The sequence below is a fragment of the Salvelinus fontinalis genome, chromosome 3 (genome assembly GCF_029448725.1).
Source record: "Salvelinus fontinalis isolate EN_2023a chromosome 3, ASM2944872v1, whole genome shotgun sequence".
In the NCBI taxonomy this organism is placed as follows: Eukaryota; Metazoa; Chordata; class Actinopteri; order Salmoniformes; family Salmonidae; genus Salvelinus; species Salvelinus fontinalis.
This window is the reverse complement of record NC_074667.1, coordinates 13,190,796-13,213,513: the sequence shown is the minus strand read 5'-3', so window position 1 is coordinate 13,213,513 and position 22,718 is coordinate 13,190,796. Positions and strand designations below refer to the sequence as shown.

Here is a 22,718-nt window from a genome sequence, read left to right as displayed (position 1 = left end):
AATGCAGGAGTGGCTTCGAGACAAGTCTCTAAATGTCCTTGAGGGGCCCAGCCAGAACCCGGACTTAAACCCGATCAAACATCTCTGGAGAGACCTGAAAATAGCTGTGCAGCGACGCTCCCCATCCAACCTGACAGAGCTTGAGAGGATCTGCAGAGAAGAATGAGAGAAACTCCCCAAATACAGGTGTGCCAAGCTTGTAGCGTCATACCCAAGAACACTCAAGGCTGTAATCCCTGCCAAAGGTGCTTCAACAAAGTACTGATTAAAGGGTCTGAATGCTTATGTTAATGTGATATTTCCAAAATGTCTAAACTGTTTTTGCTTTGCCATTATGGGGTATTGTGTGTAGATTGATTGAATACATTTAAAGAAAAATATCAATTTTATCAATACTTCTGAATACTTTCTGAATGCACTGTGTAGTGTAGGCTTGTTACTTATGCTCTGCTGTTGTAGTTGAATGTCTGAGATTAATCAAGTATCTGATGTAAGAGTGCCCAAAGGACCAGAGTATCTCTACAGATCTAATCAGATTAGAGAGGCTATCAGAGAAAACAAACCAATGTAATGACCATGGTTCAAGGGAACTCAAAGCCCCACTTGTACCATACTGAGTGTGCTGTGGGATCTGGTATTCATAGTTGGTTCAGTCCACATAAGTAGCAGATTCACAAACCACAATCCTTGCTGTGTTGCTTTTCAACTAAAGGCTTGCACACATCGCACCGGCTGTGGATCTAGCATTCATCTGCAAATGGTTCAGCGTGCTGTTTTAGGGACCACCCGCAGTAGACGTCAGACTGACGATTCTACATTCTACGGTTCGCAAATTACGTTCACCGGTGCCAAGTACTCTCAGCCAGCAAACGCTATTGGTGTGTCTGAGCCCTAAGACATGTTTGGGTGGGTATTTAGAGTGGTTCTAGCCTAGAGTTACATATAGCTGTAGACAGTATATTATAAATTTAGTGTACAAAACAGGAACACCTTCCAAATATTGAGTTGTACCCCCTTTTACCCTCAGAACAGCCTCAATTCGTCAGGGCATGGACCTGCAAGGTGTCAAGCTTTCCACAGGGATGCTGGCACATGTTGACTCCAATGCTTCCCACAGTTGTCAAGTTGGCTGGATGTCCTTTGGATGGTGGACCATTCTTCATTCACACGGGAAACTGTTGATTGTGGTGCTATAGGCCAAATAAGAGCTTTATAAGAGCTAATTTCAGTAGCAAACCTCCTTGGTGCTCACAGTAACGAATGAGACTTGAAATAACCTTGTAAACACCAGATTATCATTTATCTAGGGAAGTTATTGTAAAGGGAAATCATTTTCCACTTATGGTTGAATGTATTTATAAGTCCTAACAAATTCAAAAATGAATCCAAAGTACAAAATAATTTAATATGAACATTATACACTTTTTACAAATACTCATCTTTGTGACACTATGTGAATAGAATAACATGTACAGTGCATTTAGAAAGTATTCATACACCTATAATTTTCCACATTTTGTTAAAGTGGGATTAAAATGGATTTCATTGTAATTTTTTTGGTCAACAATATACAAAAAATGCTCTTAATTATAAGAAAAATTCTAACATTTGTGAATAAAGATGAAACACATATCTTGATTAGATAAGTATTCAACCACTTGAGTCAATACATATTGAGAGCTTCAAGTTCCTTGGTGTCCACATCACCAACAAACTATCATGGTCCAAACACACCAAGACAGTCGTGAAGAGGACACAACAAAGCCTATACCCCCTCAGGAGACTGAAAAGATTTGGCATGGGTCCTCAGATCCTCAAAAAGTTCTACAGCTGCACCATCGAGAGCATCCTGACTGGTTGCATCATTACCTGGTATGGCAGCTGCTCGGCATCTGACCATAAGGCGCTACAGAGGGTAGTGCGTACGGCCCAGTACATCACTGGGGCCAAGCTTCCTACAATTCAGGACCTCTCTAGCAGGCGGTGTCAGAAGGAAGGCCCTAAAAATTGTCACAGACTCCAGCCACCTCAGTCATAGACTGTTCTCTCTGCTACCGCACGGCAAGCGGTACCGGAGCGCCAAGTCAAGGTCCAAAAGGCTTCTTAACAGCTTCTACCCCCAGCCATAAGACTACTGAACAGCTAATCAAATGGTTACCTCCAGACTATTTGCATTGCCCCCCCCCCCCCTCCCTCTGTTACGCTGCTGCTACTCTGTTTATTATCTGTACATAGTCACTAAATCTACCTACATGTACATATTACCTCGACTAACCTGTGCACTCGCACTTTGTCTCTGTACTGGTACCCCTGTATGTAGCTTCACTACTGTTATTTAACTGCTACTCTTTAATTATTTGTCATAAAAAAATGTACTTAACCAACAATGCAGTTATGTAAAAATAGATAAGGGCTTGTAATAAGCATTTCACTGTAAGGTCTACCTACACCTGTTGTATTCCACATACAATTTGATTTGATGTTAGAATCACAATTTTGGCAGCGATTACAGCAGTGAGTATATCTGGGTAAGTCTCTCAGAGCTGTCCACACCTGGATTGTGCAATTTCCCATGTATTATTTTCAAAAATGTTCAAGTTCTGTTAAATTGGTTGTTGATTATTGCTAGACAACCATGTTCAGATTTTGCCATAGATTTTTCAAGCAGATTTAAGTCAAAACGGTAAATTGGCCACTCAGGAACACTCACTGTCTTCTTGGTAAGCAACTCCACTGTAGATTTGGCCTTGTGGATGAGGTTATTGTCCTGCTGAAAGGTGAATTCATCTCCCCGTGTCTGGTGGAAAGCAGACTAAACCAGGTTTTCCTCTAGAATTTTGCCTGTGCTTAGCTCCTTCCATTTATTTCTTGTTCTGAAAAATTCCCCAGTCCTTAACGATTACATGCATACCCATAACACGATGCGGCCACCACTATGCTTGAAAATATGTAGAGTGCTACTCAGTAACACTTTGTATTCAGGACAAAATTAGCCACATTTTTTGCAGTATTACTTTTGCAATATTTACTTAACTGCATGTTTTGGAATGTTTTTTTCCTTCTGTGCAGGCTTTTGTCTTCACTCTGTAGTTATTCCACAGTAATAACCTAATTGACAATGTTGTTGATCCATTCTCTGTTGTTTTCTCCTATCACAGCCATTAAACTCTAACTGTTTTCAAGTCACCATTGGCCTCATGGTGAAATCCCTGAGTGGTTTCCTTCCTCTCCGGCAACTGAGTTAGGAAGGACACCTGTATCTTTGTAGTGACTGGGTGTATTGATACAACATACAAAATGTAATTAATAACTTGACCATGCTCAAAGGGATATTCATTGTCTGTTCTTTGTTTTTTTACCCATCTACCAATAAGTACCCTTCGCAAGGCATTGCAAAACCTCCCTCTTCTTTGTGGTTGAAATTTACATCTTCAACTGAGGGATCTTACAGATAATTGTATGTATGGAGGTAGTCCTTCAAAAATCATGTTTAAAAACTATTACTGAACACAGTGACTTGAACTTTTTTAGGCTTGCCATAACAAAGGGGTTGAATACTTATTGACTCAAGACATTTAAGCTTTTCATTTTTGTAAACATGTCTAAAAACATAATTCCATAATTTGTGTGTAGACCAGTGGCTTAAAAATCTAAATATAATACATTTTAAATTCAGGCTGTAACACAACAAAATATGTAAAAAGGCAAGGGGTATGAAAACTTTCCTTACTATTCATTATTAGTCCTTACAATTCATTATTAGTATTCCTCCAAATCTGAAATTCTAGAACAGTGCATACATTGTTATTACAGTTTTAAGGTCAAGTACAAACATTGTGTTGCAATCATGTGCACAACAAACAAGGCTGCAGGAACGACATAGAAGATTCAAAGCCAGGGTTAAATATGAGTTGAATCCAATTTGTTTTCTAATTTAAATTATTGGTGTTAATCCATGAATAATAAATGTGTAGAAAGGGAGTGTCAAGGGCCAGCATTGGGAGATACTGATTCATTTTCAATGTCTTTTTATAATTGCTCAAGGAAAATACAAATTCAGATGCAGTTCTCATGCATTGACTACAACATTTCTTTAAATGGCAAAAGTGCAACTGATTTATATTCCTTATACATTATATGCAAAATGATTAGCACCCTTGATAAAGATAAGCAAAAAAGACTGTATACAGTGCATTCGGAAACTATTCAGACTCCTTGAATTTTTCCACATTTTGTTACGTTACAGCCTTATTATACAATGGATTAAATACCCCATAATTACAAAGCGAAAAGTTTTTTTTCTTTTTAGAAGTCTTGGAAAATATCTTGTGTAAATAAGGTATGTTTTTTTAATTTAAGTATTCAGACCTTTTGCTATTAGACTCAATTGAGCTCAGGTGCATCCTGTTTCCATTGATCATCCTTGAGATGTTTCTACAACTTGATTGGTGTCCACCTGGTGGTACATTCAATTGATTGGACATGATTTGAAAAGGCACACTTCTGTCTATATATAAGGTCCCACAGTTGACACTGCATGTCAGAGCAAAAATCAAGCCATGAGGTCGAATAAATTTTCTGTAGTGCTCAGAGACAGGATTGTGTCGAGGCACAGATCTGGGGAAGGGTACAAAAACATTTCTGCAGCATTGAATCTGCAGAAATTAACACGGTGGCCTCCATCATTCTTAAATGGAAGAAGTTTAGAACCCCCAAGACTCTTCCTAGAGCTGGCCGCCCGGCCAAACTGAGCAATTGGGGGAGAAGGGCGTTGGTCAGGGAGGTGACCAATAACCCGATGGTCACTCTGACGGAGCTCCAGAGTTCCTCTGTAGAGATGGAACTTTGGAGAACTCCACCAATCAGGCCTTTTATGGTAGTGGCCAGACGGAAGCCACTCCTCCAGTAAAAGGTACATGACAGCCCGCTTGGAGTTTTGCCAAAAGGCACCTAAAGGACTCTCAGACCATGAGAAACAAGATTCTCTGGTCTGATGAAACCAAGCTTGAACTCTTTGGCCGAATGGCCAAATGTCACATCTGGAGGAAACCTGGCACCATCCCTTTGGTGAAGCATGGTGGTGGCAGCATCATGTTGTGGGGATGTTTTTCAGCGGCAGGGACTGGGAGATTAGTCAGGATCGAGGCAAAGATGAACGGAGCAAAGTACAGAGATCCTTAATGAAAACCTGCTCCAGAGCACTCGGGACCTCAGACTGGGGCGAAGGTTCACCTTCCAACAGGACAACGACCTTAAGCACACAGCCAAGACAATGAAGGAATGGCTTCGTGACAAGTCTCTGAATGCCCAGTCTGAGCCCGGACCAATCTAACATCTCTTGAGAGACCTGAAAATAGCTGTGCAGCGGTGCTCCCCATCCAACCTGACAGAGCTTGAGAGAATCTGCAGAGAAAAATGGGAGAAACTCCCTAAATACAGGTGTGCCAAGCTTGTAGCATTATACCCAAGAAGACTCAAGGCTGTAATCGCTGCAAAAGGTGCGTCAACAAAGTACTGCGTGAAGGGTCTGAATACTTATGTAAATGTGATATTTCAGTTGGTGTTTATACATTTGCAAACATTTCTAAAAACCTGTTTCTGCTTTGTCATTATGGGGTATTGTGTGTAGATTGATGAGGGAAAAAAACTGTTTAATCCATTTTAAAATAAGGTTGTAATGAAATGTGGAAAAAGTTTCCGAATGCACTGTAAGTACAAATGCTGAGCTATGTTGTATGCTCAAATACAATTGCTCAGAGAAAAAAATATATCTCAAAAAGTTTAATGGCACCCCTAAAGATTCTCATGAAAACAAACAATCTGCATTAACATTCTACTTTTTAAAATTAATCTCACCTTAACTAACTGTGTTGTGGTCTTCCATGGCTCCCTGTTTTACTGGGGTATAAAATTAGGTAACACGCATGTAAATGTATCATCTATCACCATGGGAAAAGGCGAAGAACTCACAATGAAAAGAGATGGTTGTTGACCTTCATAAATCAGGCAGCGGGTACAAAATAATTACCACTTACCACTATTATGCCAACAACTAGGAGGTTTAAAACTTATGGAACAGTGGTAAACCTGCCTGATATTAGACGTATGTTTATCTTGTCCCCACAGTAAAGAAGATGGTTTGGGATGTAAAGAAAAATCTAAGAGAGAAATTTGGAGAATTACAGAACATCTTCAGTTCACCAAGTAAGACTTTAAATCTATAATTAGACGCCATGCCAATAGGCTTTTTGGAAGGGTTGCCAGAAAAACTTAATTGAGAGCAACCCACAAGGGAAACGCTTGGGAGTTTGCATTGGCACTTGGATTGGAACCTGAGCATGGTCAGATGACATAAGTAGAGCTCTTTGGCCATGCACAGGAGTGGTGGGTTTGGCATCAAAAGAAGAATGCATATGCAGAAAATAACCTCATACCTACTTTATGGTGGTGGATCTTTTGATGTTATGAGCTATTTTGCTTCCACTGGTCCTGGGGCCCTTAATGTCAATGGCATCATGAACTTTACCAAGTACTAGGGTATTTTATCCCAAAAACCTGGTTGCCTCTGCCAAGAGGATGAAACTTGGCTGCAAGTTGCTCTTCCAGCAAGACAATAACCCCAAGCGCATATCAAAATACACAAAGGAAATGGTTAATTGACCACCACATCTATATTTTGCAATGGCCATCTGTCTATGGACTTGAACCCCAATAAAAACCTGTAGTTTGAATTGAAGACGGCAGTCCATAAGTGCAGACAAAGGATATCAAGCATCTGGGAAAATTCCGTATGGAGGAATGGTCTAAGATCCCTCCCAATGTGTTCTCCAATCTCATAAAACATTTCAGAAAAGGCTCAGTGCCATTATCCTCGCAAGGGGGAGGGTGCCAGAGTATTTAAAACAGGGGTGCCAATCATTTTGACCCCTATCTTTTTTTAGAGAAAACAATTATTACTTGTCAAACAAAATCTCTATCTCTGAGCAAATTTATTAGTATAAAATATATAATTTCCCAAAATTTTGTTTGGCATACAATATATCTCATTATGTATTATTTATTTTTCCTCATCTTTATCAAGGGTTCCAATAATTCTGGACCTGTCTGTACAAATATCAAATTTTACTCCTTTAACATTGCAATACAAATGCTACAGACACAATATAAATGGCAATACTTTGCATATTATATCAACAGTGATGGACGTTGGACGTTGGTTGAAAAGGTGCCATGGTTTCCACCATACATTGAAAGTTCACAATCATGATTTTCCCCTCATTTTAATACAAAGAGAGAGCAATGGCGTAAATAACAAACCACACTGCTTTCAAGGTATTTTTGTGTAAATTTGCGTGACTAAACAAGTTTACAGTTGTTGCCAATGCGTGCTTTGAGCTAGCATAACAACATTTGTTTGGTTGTTGACTGGACAAAACCAAATAACATAACGGTTGGATGGGGTGAAAACGCCTACTTTAGAAATGGCTCAAACATGTATTTTTGGTGTAACTTAAATTTTGCAACATACCGTATTATAATGACCAAACATGTTATCATGCGAGGACATTTAACACACACAAAAATTCTAAATATCCAGCTTTCCCACTGAAGTTATACCACACATGGTACACTTTCATATTGTGCAACTGTGCTCATGTACTGTACATGCTGTACTGTACTTGCTGCCATTGGGCAGTGATGGATATCCAACATAACAATCTATCATTATTTACAAGATTGTACTTTAACCCAGTAATGCATTAACCTTTGACAAACTATAATGAAAGCAAATCCATTCATGGACAATGTCATTTTCGATATGTGCATCTTCACTGTTGCTCTACAGTGTTCATGTTATCATGGCCACATCACCCCCTGCAAAGTGAAGTGCTGTGAGACCTGGTGAAAAACTATATAAATGCAATAAAATATTATTGCTAATTTCAATTGAGTGCACAGATTTCATGAAAACCTCCTTAAGGTCTTAGTCATTTTACCATGAGAAATGTGTGTCCAAGTTAAAACTAAAACGAGTCCAATTGAAAAGAAATTTGACAACAAATACGTTATTTATGCTGTTTACAGTTTGGACCCCTACAAAAGGAGATCCATGGAATATCACACAGTACGTGCCTCAAGGTGCAGAGATAATCCAGATGTGCATCTTTTTATCCAGATTACCCTTATATCTAATAATAATAATAAAAGGGTAAGAAAATCCCTCATTACTCATCTGTACTAATTTGGGAACATCTTATTGCCCAAGTCTTCACAAAACCTCTCTCAGATTTTTGCAACACCTCAGCCAGCTCCTGGATGAACTCTGGGATGTATTCACTTCATGTCCCATAGACCAATGCTTCACAACTCCAGTTTGAGTACCGCCAACAGCACACATTTTTGGTGTAGCACCGGACAAACTCATCTGATTCAACTCATTGAGGGCTTGATAATTAACAAGTTGAATCAGGTGTGCTTGTCCGGGGCTACAACAAAAAATGTGTACTGTTGGGAGTAATAAGGGACTGGTGTTGAGAAACACTGCATAGACTGCCAAAATATGCAGTGTCAAGATTGTGAGAAGCTGTCGTCCTTATCGGAATCGGGGGATGCCGGTCGTGACATCTCAAAGAAACTGGATGAGCGAGAGGCCTTTTTCGAACTAGAGGCCTTTTTTGATTTTAGCAGTTGAAGCATCTCGGCCAGCTGTGCCTCCACCACCGCCATGCGGCCATTAAGAGACCCAATGTCTCCCCTAAGTTCCTGCTTCAGCTCCAGGAAAGAGGCGTGCATGGTCTGTACGGGTATAGGACAGACAACCAGCTTCCCTTCTGACTGCACAGGGCTCCGGTCCTGTGGAGTGCGGGCATCACCCACGTTATCTAAGCGCAGGTCGCTCTTGGTAATACCGCTGTCACAAGAGTCCGTCTTCTTGAGAGACATCTCGTTATGTGACTTAGTCCTGTCCGGCAAGGTCTCCATGGACTCGGCCTTAGAAACGCTGCTCCATGACTCTGCTTTCACAACGGATTCCTTGAAACGACCCCAGCCTTTTTTGGTCTTTGGCGCAGGCTCTGCGGACTTGCAGCCTACGAGGTTGCCATTTTGGATGGCCGGGGCATGAAGCATGACTCGGCTAGAGGGCCTGGAGGACAAAGATGACAGTGTGGACTGGGCTGCGGGAGTGGCAGGGCTCTCGGTCACCATGATGATGCTGGTGGAGGCGAGGACCTCGTGGATCTTGGTTTGCTCCAGGTGGATGGTGCCCTTCTCCACGTCTGGTGGCTCCCCCTGACTAGCTCGCTCTGCTGCCAGTCGCGCCTCCCTCTGCTGCCGGAAGCGCTGGAAAAGGCGACGGACGGGGTGGTCCGGAGGAAGGTTCAGAGGGGCCTCATTATTCCTCTTGAGCATCTCCTCTTCCTCACGTTTCACATCACTGATCTTCCGGAACACTATCTGTAACAAGAAATCAGAACATCAGGTTGGGATCAAGCCCATCTTAAATTCTTTGGGTCCAAAATAATATTTGCTGCATTACATCTACTCAATGCAATACCCTTTAAGTATTTTAACTTTAAGTATTTCTTTGGACACTTATGACTTAAACCAGGGCTGCCCAACCCTCTTCCTGGAGATCCACCATCCTGTGGGTTTTCAGTCCAACCCTAATTTAACACACCTGATTCTATTAATTAGCTGCTCAACAAGACCTTAACAAGCTGAATCAGATATGCTAAATTAGGGTTGGACTGAAAACCTACAGGACAGTAGTTCTCCAGGAAGAGGGTTGGGCAGCCCTGACTTAAACGTTTCTAAACTGAAGGAAAATAGCATAATGTCCCTCAGCCTCCAAACATACACTACATGACCAAAAGTATGCTCGTCGAACATCTCATTCCAAAATCATGGACATTAATATGGAGTTGTTCCCCCCTTTGCTGCACTAACAGCCTCCACTCTTTTGGGAAGGCTTTCCACTAGTTGTTGGAACATTGCTGCGGGGACTTGCTTCAATTCAGCCACACATTAGTGAGGTCGGGCACTGATGTTGGGCGATTAGGACTGGCTCGCAGTCGGCGTTCCAAAGTTTGATGGGGTCTGTGCAGGCCAGTCAAGTTCTTCCACATCGATCTCGACAAACCATTTCTCTATGGACCTCGCTTTGTGCACAGGGGCATTGTCATGCTTAAACAGGAAGGGGCCTTCCCCAAACTGTTGCCACAAAGTTGAAAGATAGATGAGGGACAATCAATTCACATTCATCTTCAAAGTTCGTTCTGTTAGGTGACCTAAACTGGGATATGCTTAACACCTCGACAGTCCTACAATCTAAGCTAGATGCCCTCAATCTCACACAAATTATCAAGGAACCCAGCAGGTACAACCCAAAATCCGTAAACATGGTCACCCTCATAGATATCATCCTGACCAACTTGCCCTCCAAATACACCTCTGCTGTTTTCAATCAGATTCTCAGCGATCACTGCATCTGCTATGGATCCGCGGTCAAATGACCACCCCTCATCACTGTCAAACACTCCCTAAAACACTTCTGCGAGCAGGCCTTTCTAATCGACCTGGCCCGGGTATCCTGGAAGGATATTGACCTCATCCCGTCAGTCGAGGATGCCTGGTCGTTCTTTAAAAGTAATTTCCTCACCATCTTAAATAAGCATGCCCCTTTCAAAAAAAATTGAACTATTAACAGATATAGCCCTTGGTTCACTCCAGACCTGACTGCCCTCGACCAGCACAAAAACATCCTGTGGCGGACTGCAATAGCATCGAATAGTCCCCGCGATATGCAACTGTTCAGGGAAGTCAGGAACCAATACACGCAGTCAATCAGAAAAGCAAAGGCTAGCTTTTTCAAACAGAAATTTGCATCCTGTAGCGCTAACTCCAAAACAATTTGAGACACTGTAAAGTCCATGGAGAACAAGAGCACCTCCTCACAGCTGCCCACTGCACTGAGGCTAGGTAACACTGTCACCACTGATAAATCCATGGTAATCGAGAATTTCAATAAGCATTTCTCTACGGCTGGCCATGCTTTCCTTCTGGCTACCTCAACCCTGGCCAACAGCTCCGCACCCCGGCAGCTACTTGCCCAAGCCTCCCCAGCTTCTCCTTCACCCAAATCCAGATAGCAGATGTTCTGAAAGAGCTGCAAAACCTGTACCCGTACAAATCAGTTGGGCTAGACAATCTGGACCCTCACTTTCTACAATTATCCGCCGCCATTGTTGCAACCCCTATTACCAGTCTGTTCAACCTCTCGTATTGTCTGAGATCCCTAAAGATTGGAAAGCCCTCTTCAAAGGGGGGGGACACTCTAGACCCAAACTGTTATAGACCTATATCCATCCTGCCCTGCCTTTCTAAAGTCTTCGAAAGCTAAGTTAACAAACAGATCACTGACCATTTCGAATCCCACCGTACATTCTCCGTTGCAATCCAATTTCCGAGCTGGTCACGGGTCCACCTCAGCCACGCTCAAGGTACTAAACGATATCATAACCGCCATCGATAAAAGATTGTACTGTGCAGCCGTCTTCATTGACCTGGCCAAGGCTTTCGACTCTGTCAATCACCGCATTCTTATCGGCACTCTCAACAGCCTTGGTTTCTCAAATGACTGCCTCGCCTTGTTCACCAACTACTTCTCAGACAGAGTTCAGTGTGTCAAATCGGAGTGTCTGTTCTCCGGACCTCTGGCAGTCTATGGGGGTACCACAAGGTTCAATTCTCGGGCCGACTCTTTTCTCTGTATATATCAACGATGTCGCTCTTGCTGCGGGTGATTCCCTGATCCACCTCTAGGCAGACGACACTATTCTGTATACATCTGGCCCTTCTTTGGATACTGTGTTAACAAACCTTCAAACGAGCTTCAATGCCATACAACTCCCTTCCGTGGCCTCCAACTGCTCTTAATCGCTAGTAAAACTAAATGCATGCTTTTCAACCGTTCGCTGCCCGCACCCACCCGCCCGCCCAACTAGCATCACTACTCTGGACGGTCTGATTTAGAATATGTGGACAACTACAAATACCTAGGTGTCTGGCTAGACTGTAAACTCCCCTTCCAGACTCATATTAAACATCGCCAATCCAAAATAAAATCTAGAATCGGCTTTATATTCCGCAACAAAGCCTCCTTCACTCACGCCGCCAAACATACCCTAGTAAAACTGACTATCCTAACGATCTTTGACGATGTCATTTACAAAATAGCCTCCAACACTCTACTCAGCAAACTGGATGCAGTCTATCACATTGCCATCCGTTTTGTCACCAAAGCCCCATATACCACCCACCACTGCTACCTGTATGCTCTAATCGGCTGGCCCTCGCTACATATTCGTCGCCAGACCCACTGGCTCCAGGTCATCTATAAGTCTTTGCTAGGTAAAGCTCCACCTTATCTCAGCTCACTGGTCACGATAACAACACCCATCCGTGGCACGCGCTCACGCAGGTATATCTCACTGGTCATCCCCAAAGCCAACACCTCCTTTGGCCGCCTTTCCTTCCAGTTCTCTGCTGCCAATAAACTGGAACGAATTGCAAAAATCGCTGAAGCTGGAGACTTATATTTCCCTCACTAACTTTAAACATCAACATCAGCTATCTGAGCAGCTAACCGATCGCTGCAGCTGTACATAGCCCATATGTAAATAGCCCATCCAATCTACCTACCTCATCCCCATATTGTTTTTATTTACTTTTCTGCTCTTTTGCACACCAGTATTTCTACTTGCACATTAAAATCTGCACATCTATCACCCCAGTCTAAATTTAGCTAAATTGTAATTCTTTGCTACTATGGAGTATTTATTGCCTTACCACCTCACGCCATTTGCACACACTGTATAGAGACTCTTTTTTTCCTATTGTGTTATTGACTGTACGCTTGTTTATTCCATGTGTAACTCTGTGTTGTTGTTTGTGTCGCACTACTTTGCTTTATCTTGGCCAGGTCGCAGTTGTAAATGAGAACTTGTTCTCAACTAGCCTACCTGGTTAAATAAAGAATAAATAAATACATAAAAGCACAGAATGATCTAGAATGTAATTGTATGCTGTAGCTTTAAGATTTCCCTTTTTACTGGAACCTAAAGGCCCTACCCCGAACCACGAAAAACAGCCCCATTTTTCTATGCTATTCGACAAGGAGGGTCAGATGGTGGTGATGTCCTAAGAAAGAGGCACAGTAATTCTTTCATGAAGCAAAAGTGTTGGAACAATAAAGTGTTGGCATTTGGGAATAGTTAATGCCTCATAGGGGAAGTTGGCACTGACTAACCAGGTTTGAGTGTAATTCAAAGAGAGAGTTTGGAAGTGTTAATGTTTAATTAGATAAAATGTAGGTAATATTGTGCAACATCATTACTATAAATATGTAGAACTGGCACGTTAGCGTCGAGGACACAACCGCTCACTGCCCTAAAAATATCAGTGCGGGTTTTGTTTGTCTCATTTATTTAATTATTACATTTTGAATTGCCAGCTGGAAGCTCACGGGAAAAAGAAGTCTGCATTGTGTTTATGTACCACATTGGTCTTTATTTAGCTGCACTCAGCACAAACACAAAGCAGTAGCGGCAAAAAGTAAAGCAGCTTCCCCTCGCCATAGTTATATATCAAGGCAGTGGAAATGCAAAGTGTGGCCCCTTTTAAAATGGATGAATATATTGAACCACATTGAAATCATGGCAGGTAACACATAAAACAATACAAACACATAAGTATTGTTGGGGAGAGGAAACATAATCAAAAGGACAAATCTTATATTCGTCTGCTAATACAAGACTATTAAAGGCCCAGTCCACTAGTTTTGCAAAAAAAATTATATATAATAATAAAGATTTTAAGGGGTGCTGCAGCACCCTCGGCGCCCCTGCTTCCTGCGGCTATGAGAGTGAAGTAGGTGAGGTTAACATTGACCCAATGCCTATCTAAATGCTTTAAGCAATGCTTTTTTCAAACTTGCAACTCACAATGAAAACCCAACATCTTTCCGTCTCAAAGCCTGCAAATGCATCTTTAGCTGTCCATTCAAACAGCGGCTGTCTATGACTAATACACATTCAGACTCTTCTCCAAAGGCTGCTCCAAAAGGCAGACTATCCCACAGTGCAAATTACATTTGTGTATTCATAAAGCACAATCCCCTGAACAGCCAATCAGATCTTTTGTATTTTCGGCAGACCAGAGAGCTGAGAATTGCTTGACCTGAGGAAGGATTCAGTATGGCTAAAAAGTAGTGCTGAGCGATTAACCAACGTCGGTTCAATTATTTTAATTCCATAAAAAAAATATATTTTTCTGTGAGCTCAATGTGCACAATGCACAGTTTCTCTAGAGATAAATTCTATCTATCCAGAACTGTGCGATGGAATTAGGGAGTTATAGTTTCCAACAGGCCAATATTTGAAAATAATAAATTGGCAAATATTGTACAATCCAGGTGTGCAAAGCTCTGCCAAAGGTGATTCTAACATATTGACCCAGGGGTGTGAATACTTATGGAAATTAGATTTATATATTTCATTTTCAATAAATTTGCTAAACATGTTTTCACTTTGTCATTATGGGTTTTTGTGTGTAGATGGGTGAGAAATCAATGTGATAAATGTTGAATTAAGGCTGTAACACAACATTTGGAAAAGGTCAAAGGGTATGAATATCTTCTGAAGGCACTGTATCTACCTCTCCAGTATCCCTACACGTGTATTGGAACTGACCCAGTATATAGCTAGCTTACATCTCATGTTCTTATTTTTATTTGGTGTATATTCATGTTATTTTAGTACTACATTGATCTTGATTACTTAACTTTTATTTTAAGTAGCTTTTATCTTCATGACGATCTTCATCCATAACCGTGCGGTTATACGGTAATTATGCCAGCACTACAGCTGAAGTGTTACACCTCCAGCATCTTCAGAAAATTACAGTAATACAGTTACTCACCTGTAATATGCCATCTACTCATGGCTACAAGAAGTCGCCACATTGCCCATAACATCTTTATCTGTCTCTAGGAATGTGGCAGATTCATTCAGTTAATATTCATTTGTTCACGACCATGAGACTATTTGAGATGCAGTATGGGTAACAATCAAACGTGTCCATCAATCTGTGTCTTGTGTTAGTATTAAGACCTTTCTAAAATCATGATTAAATGTGGTGATGCAGACTGCAGAGGCTTTCCCAGAATCATTCTGGCATTAATTATGTAATCAATATCTTTATTACCCCTAGTCGTGGGGTTTTCATTTAGTCATTTCATCTGGTGAAATTGAATCGTGACAATGGATTAATATGTGGGTCAGGGGAATTTTTAAAGTTCTTGGTGGTCGTATAACAAAACATAGATGAAGAACAAGAGTAGTTAGTACATAATGCTTTAGGGTGGATTATTGTAGCTAGTTTAGTTTAATGTTATATGAAACTGCTGGTCATGAAATCATATAGATCACTGTGTTATTAGGAAATACAGCACAAATACTGTAGTCCATCACATTATTGTATTAGACTTAGGTTAGATTTAGACCCGTATCCCAGACCTGTATCCCACATTTCTCACAAGATCAGTAATATGGGCTGAAATTTGTCCAGCAACGTTCCCATAGGGTTTCTTAATACAGATATCTTCGATTGGTGAAAAAGACATGAGATCCTTATAGAGTAGAGGGATTTATTTTTGTGAATCCAGATGTGTAATGTAAAAAGATCTGTCTGGTGAAGCGACTGCAGACGATGCAGTATGGGGTATTGCAGGTGGAAGACCAGCATTGTGCCTACTCAAGCGAGTCAGGGTCATTTCTCACACAGGAGATCATTATTGCACAGTGCGGCAGAACGGGTCCCATGCAGCAGGGCTGGGTTTCAGATCGATCAGGGGAAAGGAGAGGCCGTGAGAGGGGCGGAGAGACAACGCAAGGGAAATAAAGAGGAGAAAGAGATAAGAGAGACTGGTGATGACAGACAATACCCACCTAGTGTTTAATCAGCCTAGGGTGGAGAGGTGGTACACATAGGATTCAATGGAGGCTGAAGAGGAGAGGACGGCTCATTATCTAGTCTGAACGGAGCGAATGGAATGGCATCAAACCATGTGTTTAATACTATTGCACTGATACTGCTCCAGCCATTACCACGAGCCCGTCCTCCCCGAATAAGGTGCCACCAACCTCCTGTGATAGGATTTGTCTTTTGATCAAAAAGTTGGTGTTGCTTATCTTGTTAATAGTTATGTACTTTGTAGCAGTAGTAGTCATCGTAACACAACATGGAAGTGGTGGTATGTGGTAGTAGGTACTGTATTGTAGTAGTAAAGTATCGCCCAATACTATACAATGAGGGAATATGATTGTAGTGTGCTTTATTCCTTTTGGCTGGCTTCCACCATGCTGTCCTGGCAACATTGCCAGTCTCTGCTTTGACTTTGCCTTTTAAAGGACAACTGTCTGGCATTGGTGGTCAGTATTATGAACCCTGAACTATCTGAAACCCAGAAGTATGGGTTTACCTATCTAGGGTCTAGTTCTTCTCAAGGTTTTTCTTTTTCTTTACTCCAGTCGCCTTTTGCTCTTTGTGGATTTGAGGCCCATGCTTTTTTTCCCCGACCAATTCATTTGTAAAAAGCGATATACACATGAAAATGAATTGCTTCAATGACTGATTACGATTTGAAATTCTTGGCACATGGACATTGATCGAACTAGTGACTAATGTCTCTCTGTTGTAACAATATATTCCCAGAGCTCGTGTGTTAATCTATGAATCACTTTTTGTTCAATGCCCCTTGCTGCTGCACTCAACTGCAATACTGGAGGTCTTTCACACTTCCTGTTTCTAACCTTGACCTTCTGAATTCGGGTACAAAAGAGAATTTAAAAAATGAAAAATCTGTTTCATGGTAAAGCAGAAGAGGATCTGACCATTGCCCTGAAGGAGTCCCCCCCACTCACCACCTAGGTTACTTCCCCTTCTGAAATGTCTTCTTTTTTTTTTTTTTTTTTACTTTATGCAAATCTCAAGTGCCTTGGTTTTTGCAATGAGATTTGGAAACAATTAACATCACTAAGGGGCAGCATTTATAACTTTAGATCTGTGGGTTTGACAAACATTTTCCTGCAAGTCTCCCATTCACATCAATGAAGGATTCACGTGAAAGTAATGCATGCTTTTCCATACTTGGAATGGGGCCCCAGCTATCTAGATAAAGCATTTATGAATTGTAAACCTTTTTACCAGGTAAGTTGATTGAACTGCGAAACGTTACAGGGGCGAGGAGTGGGGCTGAATGAGTCATCCATAACTATTTAATTAATATGATGTAACAGTTAAATAAAGGTGATATTAAAGATGCATACATATTTGACATCCATCTTGCAGGCACTGTAAGACAAGAAGTTGAAAGCAGCTCTCTCGTCAAATGTAGAAAATGTACGCACTCGCTGTACTGTATGTCGCTTTGGATAAAAGCGTTTGCTAAGTGGCATTTATATATACTTTGCATTTTCACTTCTCTCACCTCAGATTATGCTGCAATGTCAATAGTTGCATTGCCATTTACTTTTTAAAACTAGTAATCGACAGCCTTGGAGACTTTTGATCATGTGTCATTTAATTTGGTTTATAAACTGGCATGAAATTAAGTTTCCAAAATAAATCCAGATTGCATATCTCAGTAGCTCTGCTAAGAGCTCATTTCATTTTGTAAAGATAGATCCACAATGGGTATGTTCTTAATTATTCCCTTTTCATAACCGATCTGAGTAAACCACCCAACAAAAATAAACTACACAAATAGGAAGCTATTTAAATTCTTGGTGAATCTGGTCCAGTCTCTCCAGAGTTGTAACGGGTGTCCTCCTCCTCTTCAGGCGAAGAGGAGGAGTAGGGATTTGACCAAAACGCAGCGTTGTGATACGACATGAATATTTATTAAACAAGACGAAAACTAAACATACTTGAGAATATACAAAATAATAAACGAAGTCAAACAGACCCGAACAAACGAACTTACATAACACGAAGAACGCATGAACTGGTACAGACGACACAAACGAACGAACAAACGAAACAGTCCCGTGTGGTGCACAGACACGGAAGACAATCACCCACAAACAAACAGTGTGAACAGCCTACCTTTATATGGTTCTCAATCAGAGGAAAAGTCAAACACCTGTCTCTGATTGAGAACCATATAAGGCTAATTACAAACCACCTAAACATAGAAACACAAAACATAGAATGCCCACCCCAACTCACGCCCTGACCAACTAAACACATACAAAAATAACAGAAAACAGGTCAGGAACGTGACAAGAGTGTATGGTTCATTCATTAAACATAAACCATGTTTCCAACCACGGTTTTTATGCAAGTAAAGTCATACCGTGTAAAAAAAATTAAAAAAAATAAAATAAAACACGAGAGCTGTGATGGAAACAGGAAGTTTCGGTACAATTTTATAAATTGCAACAGATAATTTGTTTGTTTGACGTGGATGGATCTTTTTGTGTTAGTAAAATTAATTATGCGAGAAATGGCTGTGGAAAGGCTTTTATGCGCAAATATTGATATAATAACCATATCAAAGTAAACTTGGAGTCGCGCTGACATGGTGTGTGGTCCACCCACTACGACTTAAATGCGATGGAAACACATTAGACATATTTTTATTCGTTACATGAAAACTTAAGTGAAGAGTACATTTGGTGTGCACTACGTCCTCACACACGGATATTTATCTGCAACAAGTCACTTTGGTGGAAACGCCACTGGTGGGAAAATTTGCATATTTTCTTTATGCATATTTTTGAATATTCGCATGAAAATCTGTCGCCAGTTGGATGGAAACCTATCTACTGTGTCAATTATGCAATCAATTTATTTCTGAAATCAATATGACTTATTATACTCATCAATATTTGACCTTGTCGACATCACTGTCTAAATGCCTAATCAGCTCGCGTTAATGCAAAAGGTCTATGAAAAATGGAGCTTGTCGACAGACATCAAAAGCTATCATGATGGGCCTCCAGAATTGGAAATCAGTAACACACCAGTTGATGGGCCATGGGCATAACCTACAGAAATGGGCCTCACCACCCTATGGCGGAACCAGGGTCGTGTTCATTAGGGCACACGATAGAAAACAACAATGAGCGTTTCTAATCGGACAGGTCCAGATAGTTATTCAATTTGGTGCCTAATGATCACTGCCCTGTATCATACCTAACAGCAGGTTCGAGCATTAGCCAAATCAGGATCAGTGGCTGCCTAAAGAGGCTTACGCACCTGAAAGCTTGTCTAGACTAATCAAAGCAATAACCTTGATGACAGCAAGAAGCCGCATGCACCACGGCTAAGGGTGCAGATCGTGACTAGCCATAATAGGATATGCGGTAAAAGTGAGCCATCGTATTAGTCAACATGACCTCTATTGCCTCTATACTCAAGTTTGAATTGGATGATGATAAGGACAGAGGATTGCATCTTGATGAAGCAACAGCACCTTCTGATGAATCAGCTATGTCCTCCTCGTGAATATGCTGTGTTTTCTTCAGCGAAGTTGAAACAATTCAGTACTTGATTTTTTTTTTTTATAGAAAATGCTGTGGGTTTTCAGTGATGTTCTTGGTTTACAAGTTATCAATTTGTTGTCTGTATTGAGGTTTTTGAGTGTTTGAGTGGGTGTAAAGAGTCAATGAAGAAACGCTCTCATTGCTACCATGGTTGAAGTCTAGAAGCTTATTGCACTGATATTCAGATCAATAAGATATAGCGGGCCATTTGTTAAAAAATGCAACATGAAAAAAGAATGAATGAATCTGCATCATTAGTAATAATCTGTCAAATTATGCATTTCTAATATACTATTCAAGCACCATGATGATTGTCATATTGTAATGATCCTCGCTAATGAGCCCACCTTACAATTCCCCCTAAGTGAGCTAACCCTATTGGAGCAATCCGTAGCGTGTCTTTAACACAAGCGACCTGGGTTCTATAATATTTTGACAAAGGCTGAGAGAGTATAGTGTAGTTTATACTTTGTTTAGAGGCCGTATCTTTTTACAGGTAAGGAACAAGTCAGTAACAGATTAAATTACAGACAAACAAAAGAGAGACAAGGACATTTTGATAAAAATGGAGGACAAGGTGAATCCATTATTAAGTAATTATTCAACATTTGTCAAATATCACTTTGTGCAATTACTTGTCCCTGGAAGGAAATATTGTACTATGCAATACAAAGACCGGGAACTGGCCACCATCTCACTTCCTCTTGGTCCAAGAAAGTTCTTTAAAGACACATTCCACAGAGAATCAATTATGGTTGAACCTCGTCCCCAGATATTGCGAGCATTGGCCGGATGTGTCTGGGAACGAGATTAACTATGGTGAAACAGCAAGGCCAGCAAGGCCAGAGATTAACTATGGTGAAACAGCAAGGCCAGCAAGGCCAGAGATTAACTATGGTGAAACAGCAAGGCCAGCAAGGCCAGAGATTAACTATGGTGAAACAGCAAGGCCAGCAAGGCCAGAGATTAACTATGGTGAAACAGCAAGGCCAGAGATTAACTATGGTGAAACAGCAAGGCCAGCAAGGCCAGAGATTAACTATGGTGAAACAGCAAGGCCAGCAAGGCCAGAGATTAACTATGGTGAAACAGCAAGGCCAGCAAGGCCAGAGATTAACTATGGTGAAACAGCAAGGCCAGCAAGGCCAGAGATTAACTATGGTGAAACAGCAAGGCCAGAGATTAACTATGGTGAAACAGCAAGGCCAGCAAGGCCAGAGATTAACTATGGTGAAACAGCAAGGCCAGCAAGGCCAGAGATTAACTATGGTGAAACAGCAAGGCCAGCGTCACAAATGAAGTGTGAGACACCAAGTACAACTGACTCGGCATGATGAAGGTAGACTCAGCAATGACATCAGTTTTGGCAGATTGTTGTTGTTTATGCCTGTAAGGCAGAAGTCATTTCATTTATGCTGCTGTTGATGTCTAGCCAAAAGTTGCCCCACTCTATTTGATGATGAAATATTGCTGACTCTATCTTTTAAGCAGTTCCCATAAAGATAAGGTGCCACACCCACCAAAAAAGCAATCTTTGAGAAAGATCAATTGAGGTTGACGCGTCAGCTTTTAAAAAATAAATAAGAGCACTATTCATTGAGGGAGATGCCATCACCTTTTCTTTTATTAACTGCAGGACACAGAGAGATCTCTGTCCCAATATTCTTAAATAGTTCTCGTTTCCCTCCAGACCACTGTTCGGAAAGGACTGGATAGGTGAAAAATAAATAACTTAGGAGTCTATCCAATCTTTTTTGCCAAATAATAAGCTATTGGAGACTATTGAGACACAGAGAGAGAGCAATGCTCCCGGGCAGCTTACCCTCTTTCTGAGGTTATAGGTGAGCAGCAGGTTGCGGGAGAAGTGGTTAGAGAAGGCCGTGTAGAACTCCAGAACTTTCTGCAGAGCTTCACGCTTGATGACGTGGAGGTCGCAGTAAGTCAAGGCCCGAACGTTGGCGCAAGCCTGGGCTAGGGTCACCTCCTTCCAGAAGACGTCCCCAAACACGTCTCCCTTTCCTGTGAAGATACAAAACGGGGGATAGAAAGGAGAGAGAGAAGTAGTGAGGTGAATGATAACAAGGGAAACCCCATCCATCCACAATGATATGAATCTAACTGCCATGAAGCTAATCTTGTAGCCTTTCATGGTAATACAAAGTCAAAAGCCCAAGGTCATACCTCTATCCTGAAATGTTCTTCAATGCAAACTGCCTGTACAATGTGAACACACACAAAAAAAAGACAATTGAAAAAGAATGCGTTACGTAACTGGTATTTAAAAAATATCTCGTTTGAGACCAACGGGGGAAAATGATACACAGTGCATTTGCGATACCAATTGTAGAAGCCTTGTCGCCTACAAGGCAAACAGACGCTGTACTGAATTGTAAACAACATATTCCAGCTCTTACTAATGAAAAGTTGCATCCCTCACTTCACCGAGCTTCTACTTTTCTGGAAACAGATCGAAAAAAGTATTAGCCAAGACTCCATAAGCCATGGTTATTAACACATATGCAGACTTTTTGGTTTTCACACATGAAAATGCAAATCTGTCCCTTTCCAGTGTCCAGATTGGATCGATGAAATGAATCAGACAGCTTATGGGAGATTTTGAGTTACAGTGCAGCTTTGAGTGACTGGGTAAATATAGCTTTGTGAATAAAATAGACTGGGGGGGAAAAAATATACTCAACAAAAATATAAACGCAACATGTAAAGTGTTGGTCCCATGTTTCATAAGCTGAGATAAAAGATCCCAGAAATGTTCCATACACACAAAAAGCTTATTTCTCTCAAATGTTGTGCACACATTTGTTTATATACCTGTTAGTGAGCATTTCTCCTTTGCCAAGATAGTCCATCCACCTGACAGGTGCAGCTTGTGTTGGACAATAAAAGGCCACTCTAAAATGTGCAGTTCTGTCACACAACACAATGTCACGTTCTCAGTCCCCTCCTGTACTCCCTGTTCACCCACGACTGCATGGCCAGGCATGACTCCAACACCATCATTACGTTTGCAGACGACACAACAGTGGTAGGCCTGATCACGGGCAATAACGAGACAGCCTATAGGGAGGAGGTCAGAGACCTGGCCGGGTGGTG

General features: G+C 41.2%; 1 protein-coding gene across 1 annotated transcript in view; it reads right to left on the bottom strand.

Moving 5' to 3' along the window:
• Window positions 1–1,386: 1,386 nt before the first annotated feature.
• Window positions 1,387–22,718, bottom strand: part of LOC129839299 (potassium voltage-gated channel subfamily H member 1-like) — a 77,005-nt gene continuing 55,673 nt past the window's right edge. Inside the window, exons 11-12 of the mRNA XM_055906620.1 lie at window positions 21,430–21,626; window positions 1,387–9,456 (exon numbers count right to left, since the gene is read on the bottom strand). Coding sequence (XP_055762595.1) covers window positions 8,569–9,456; window positions 21,430–21,626 — 1,085 coding nt within the window. The 3' untranslated portion in view covers window positions 1,387–8,568. The remainder of the gene's footprint in view (window positions 9,457–21,429; window positions 21,627–22,718) is intronic.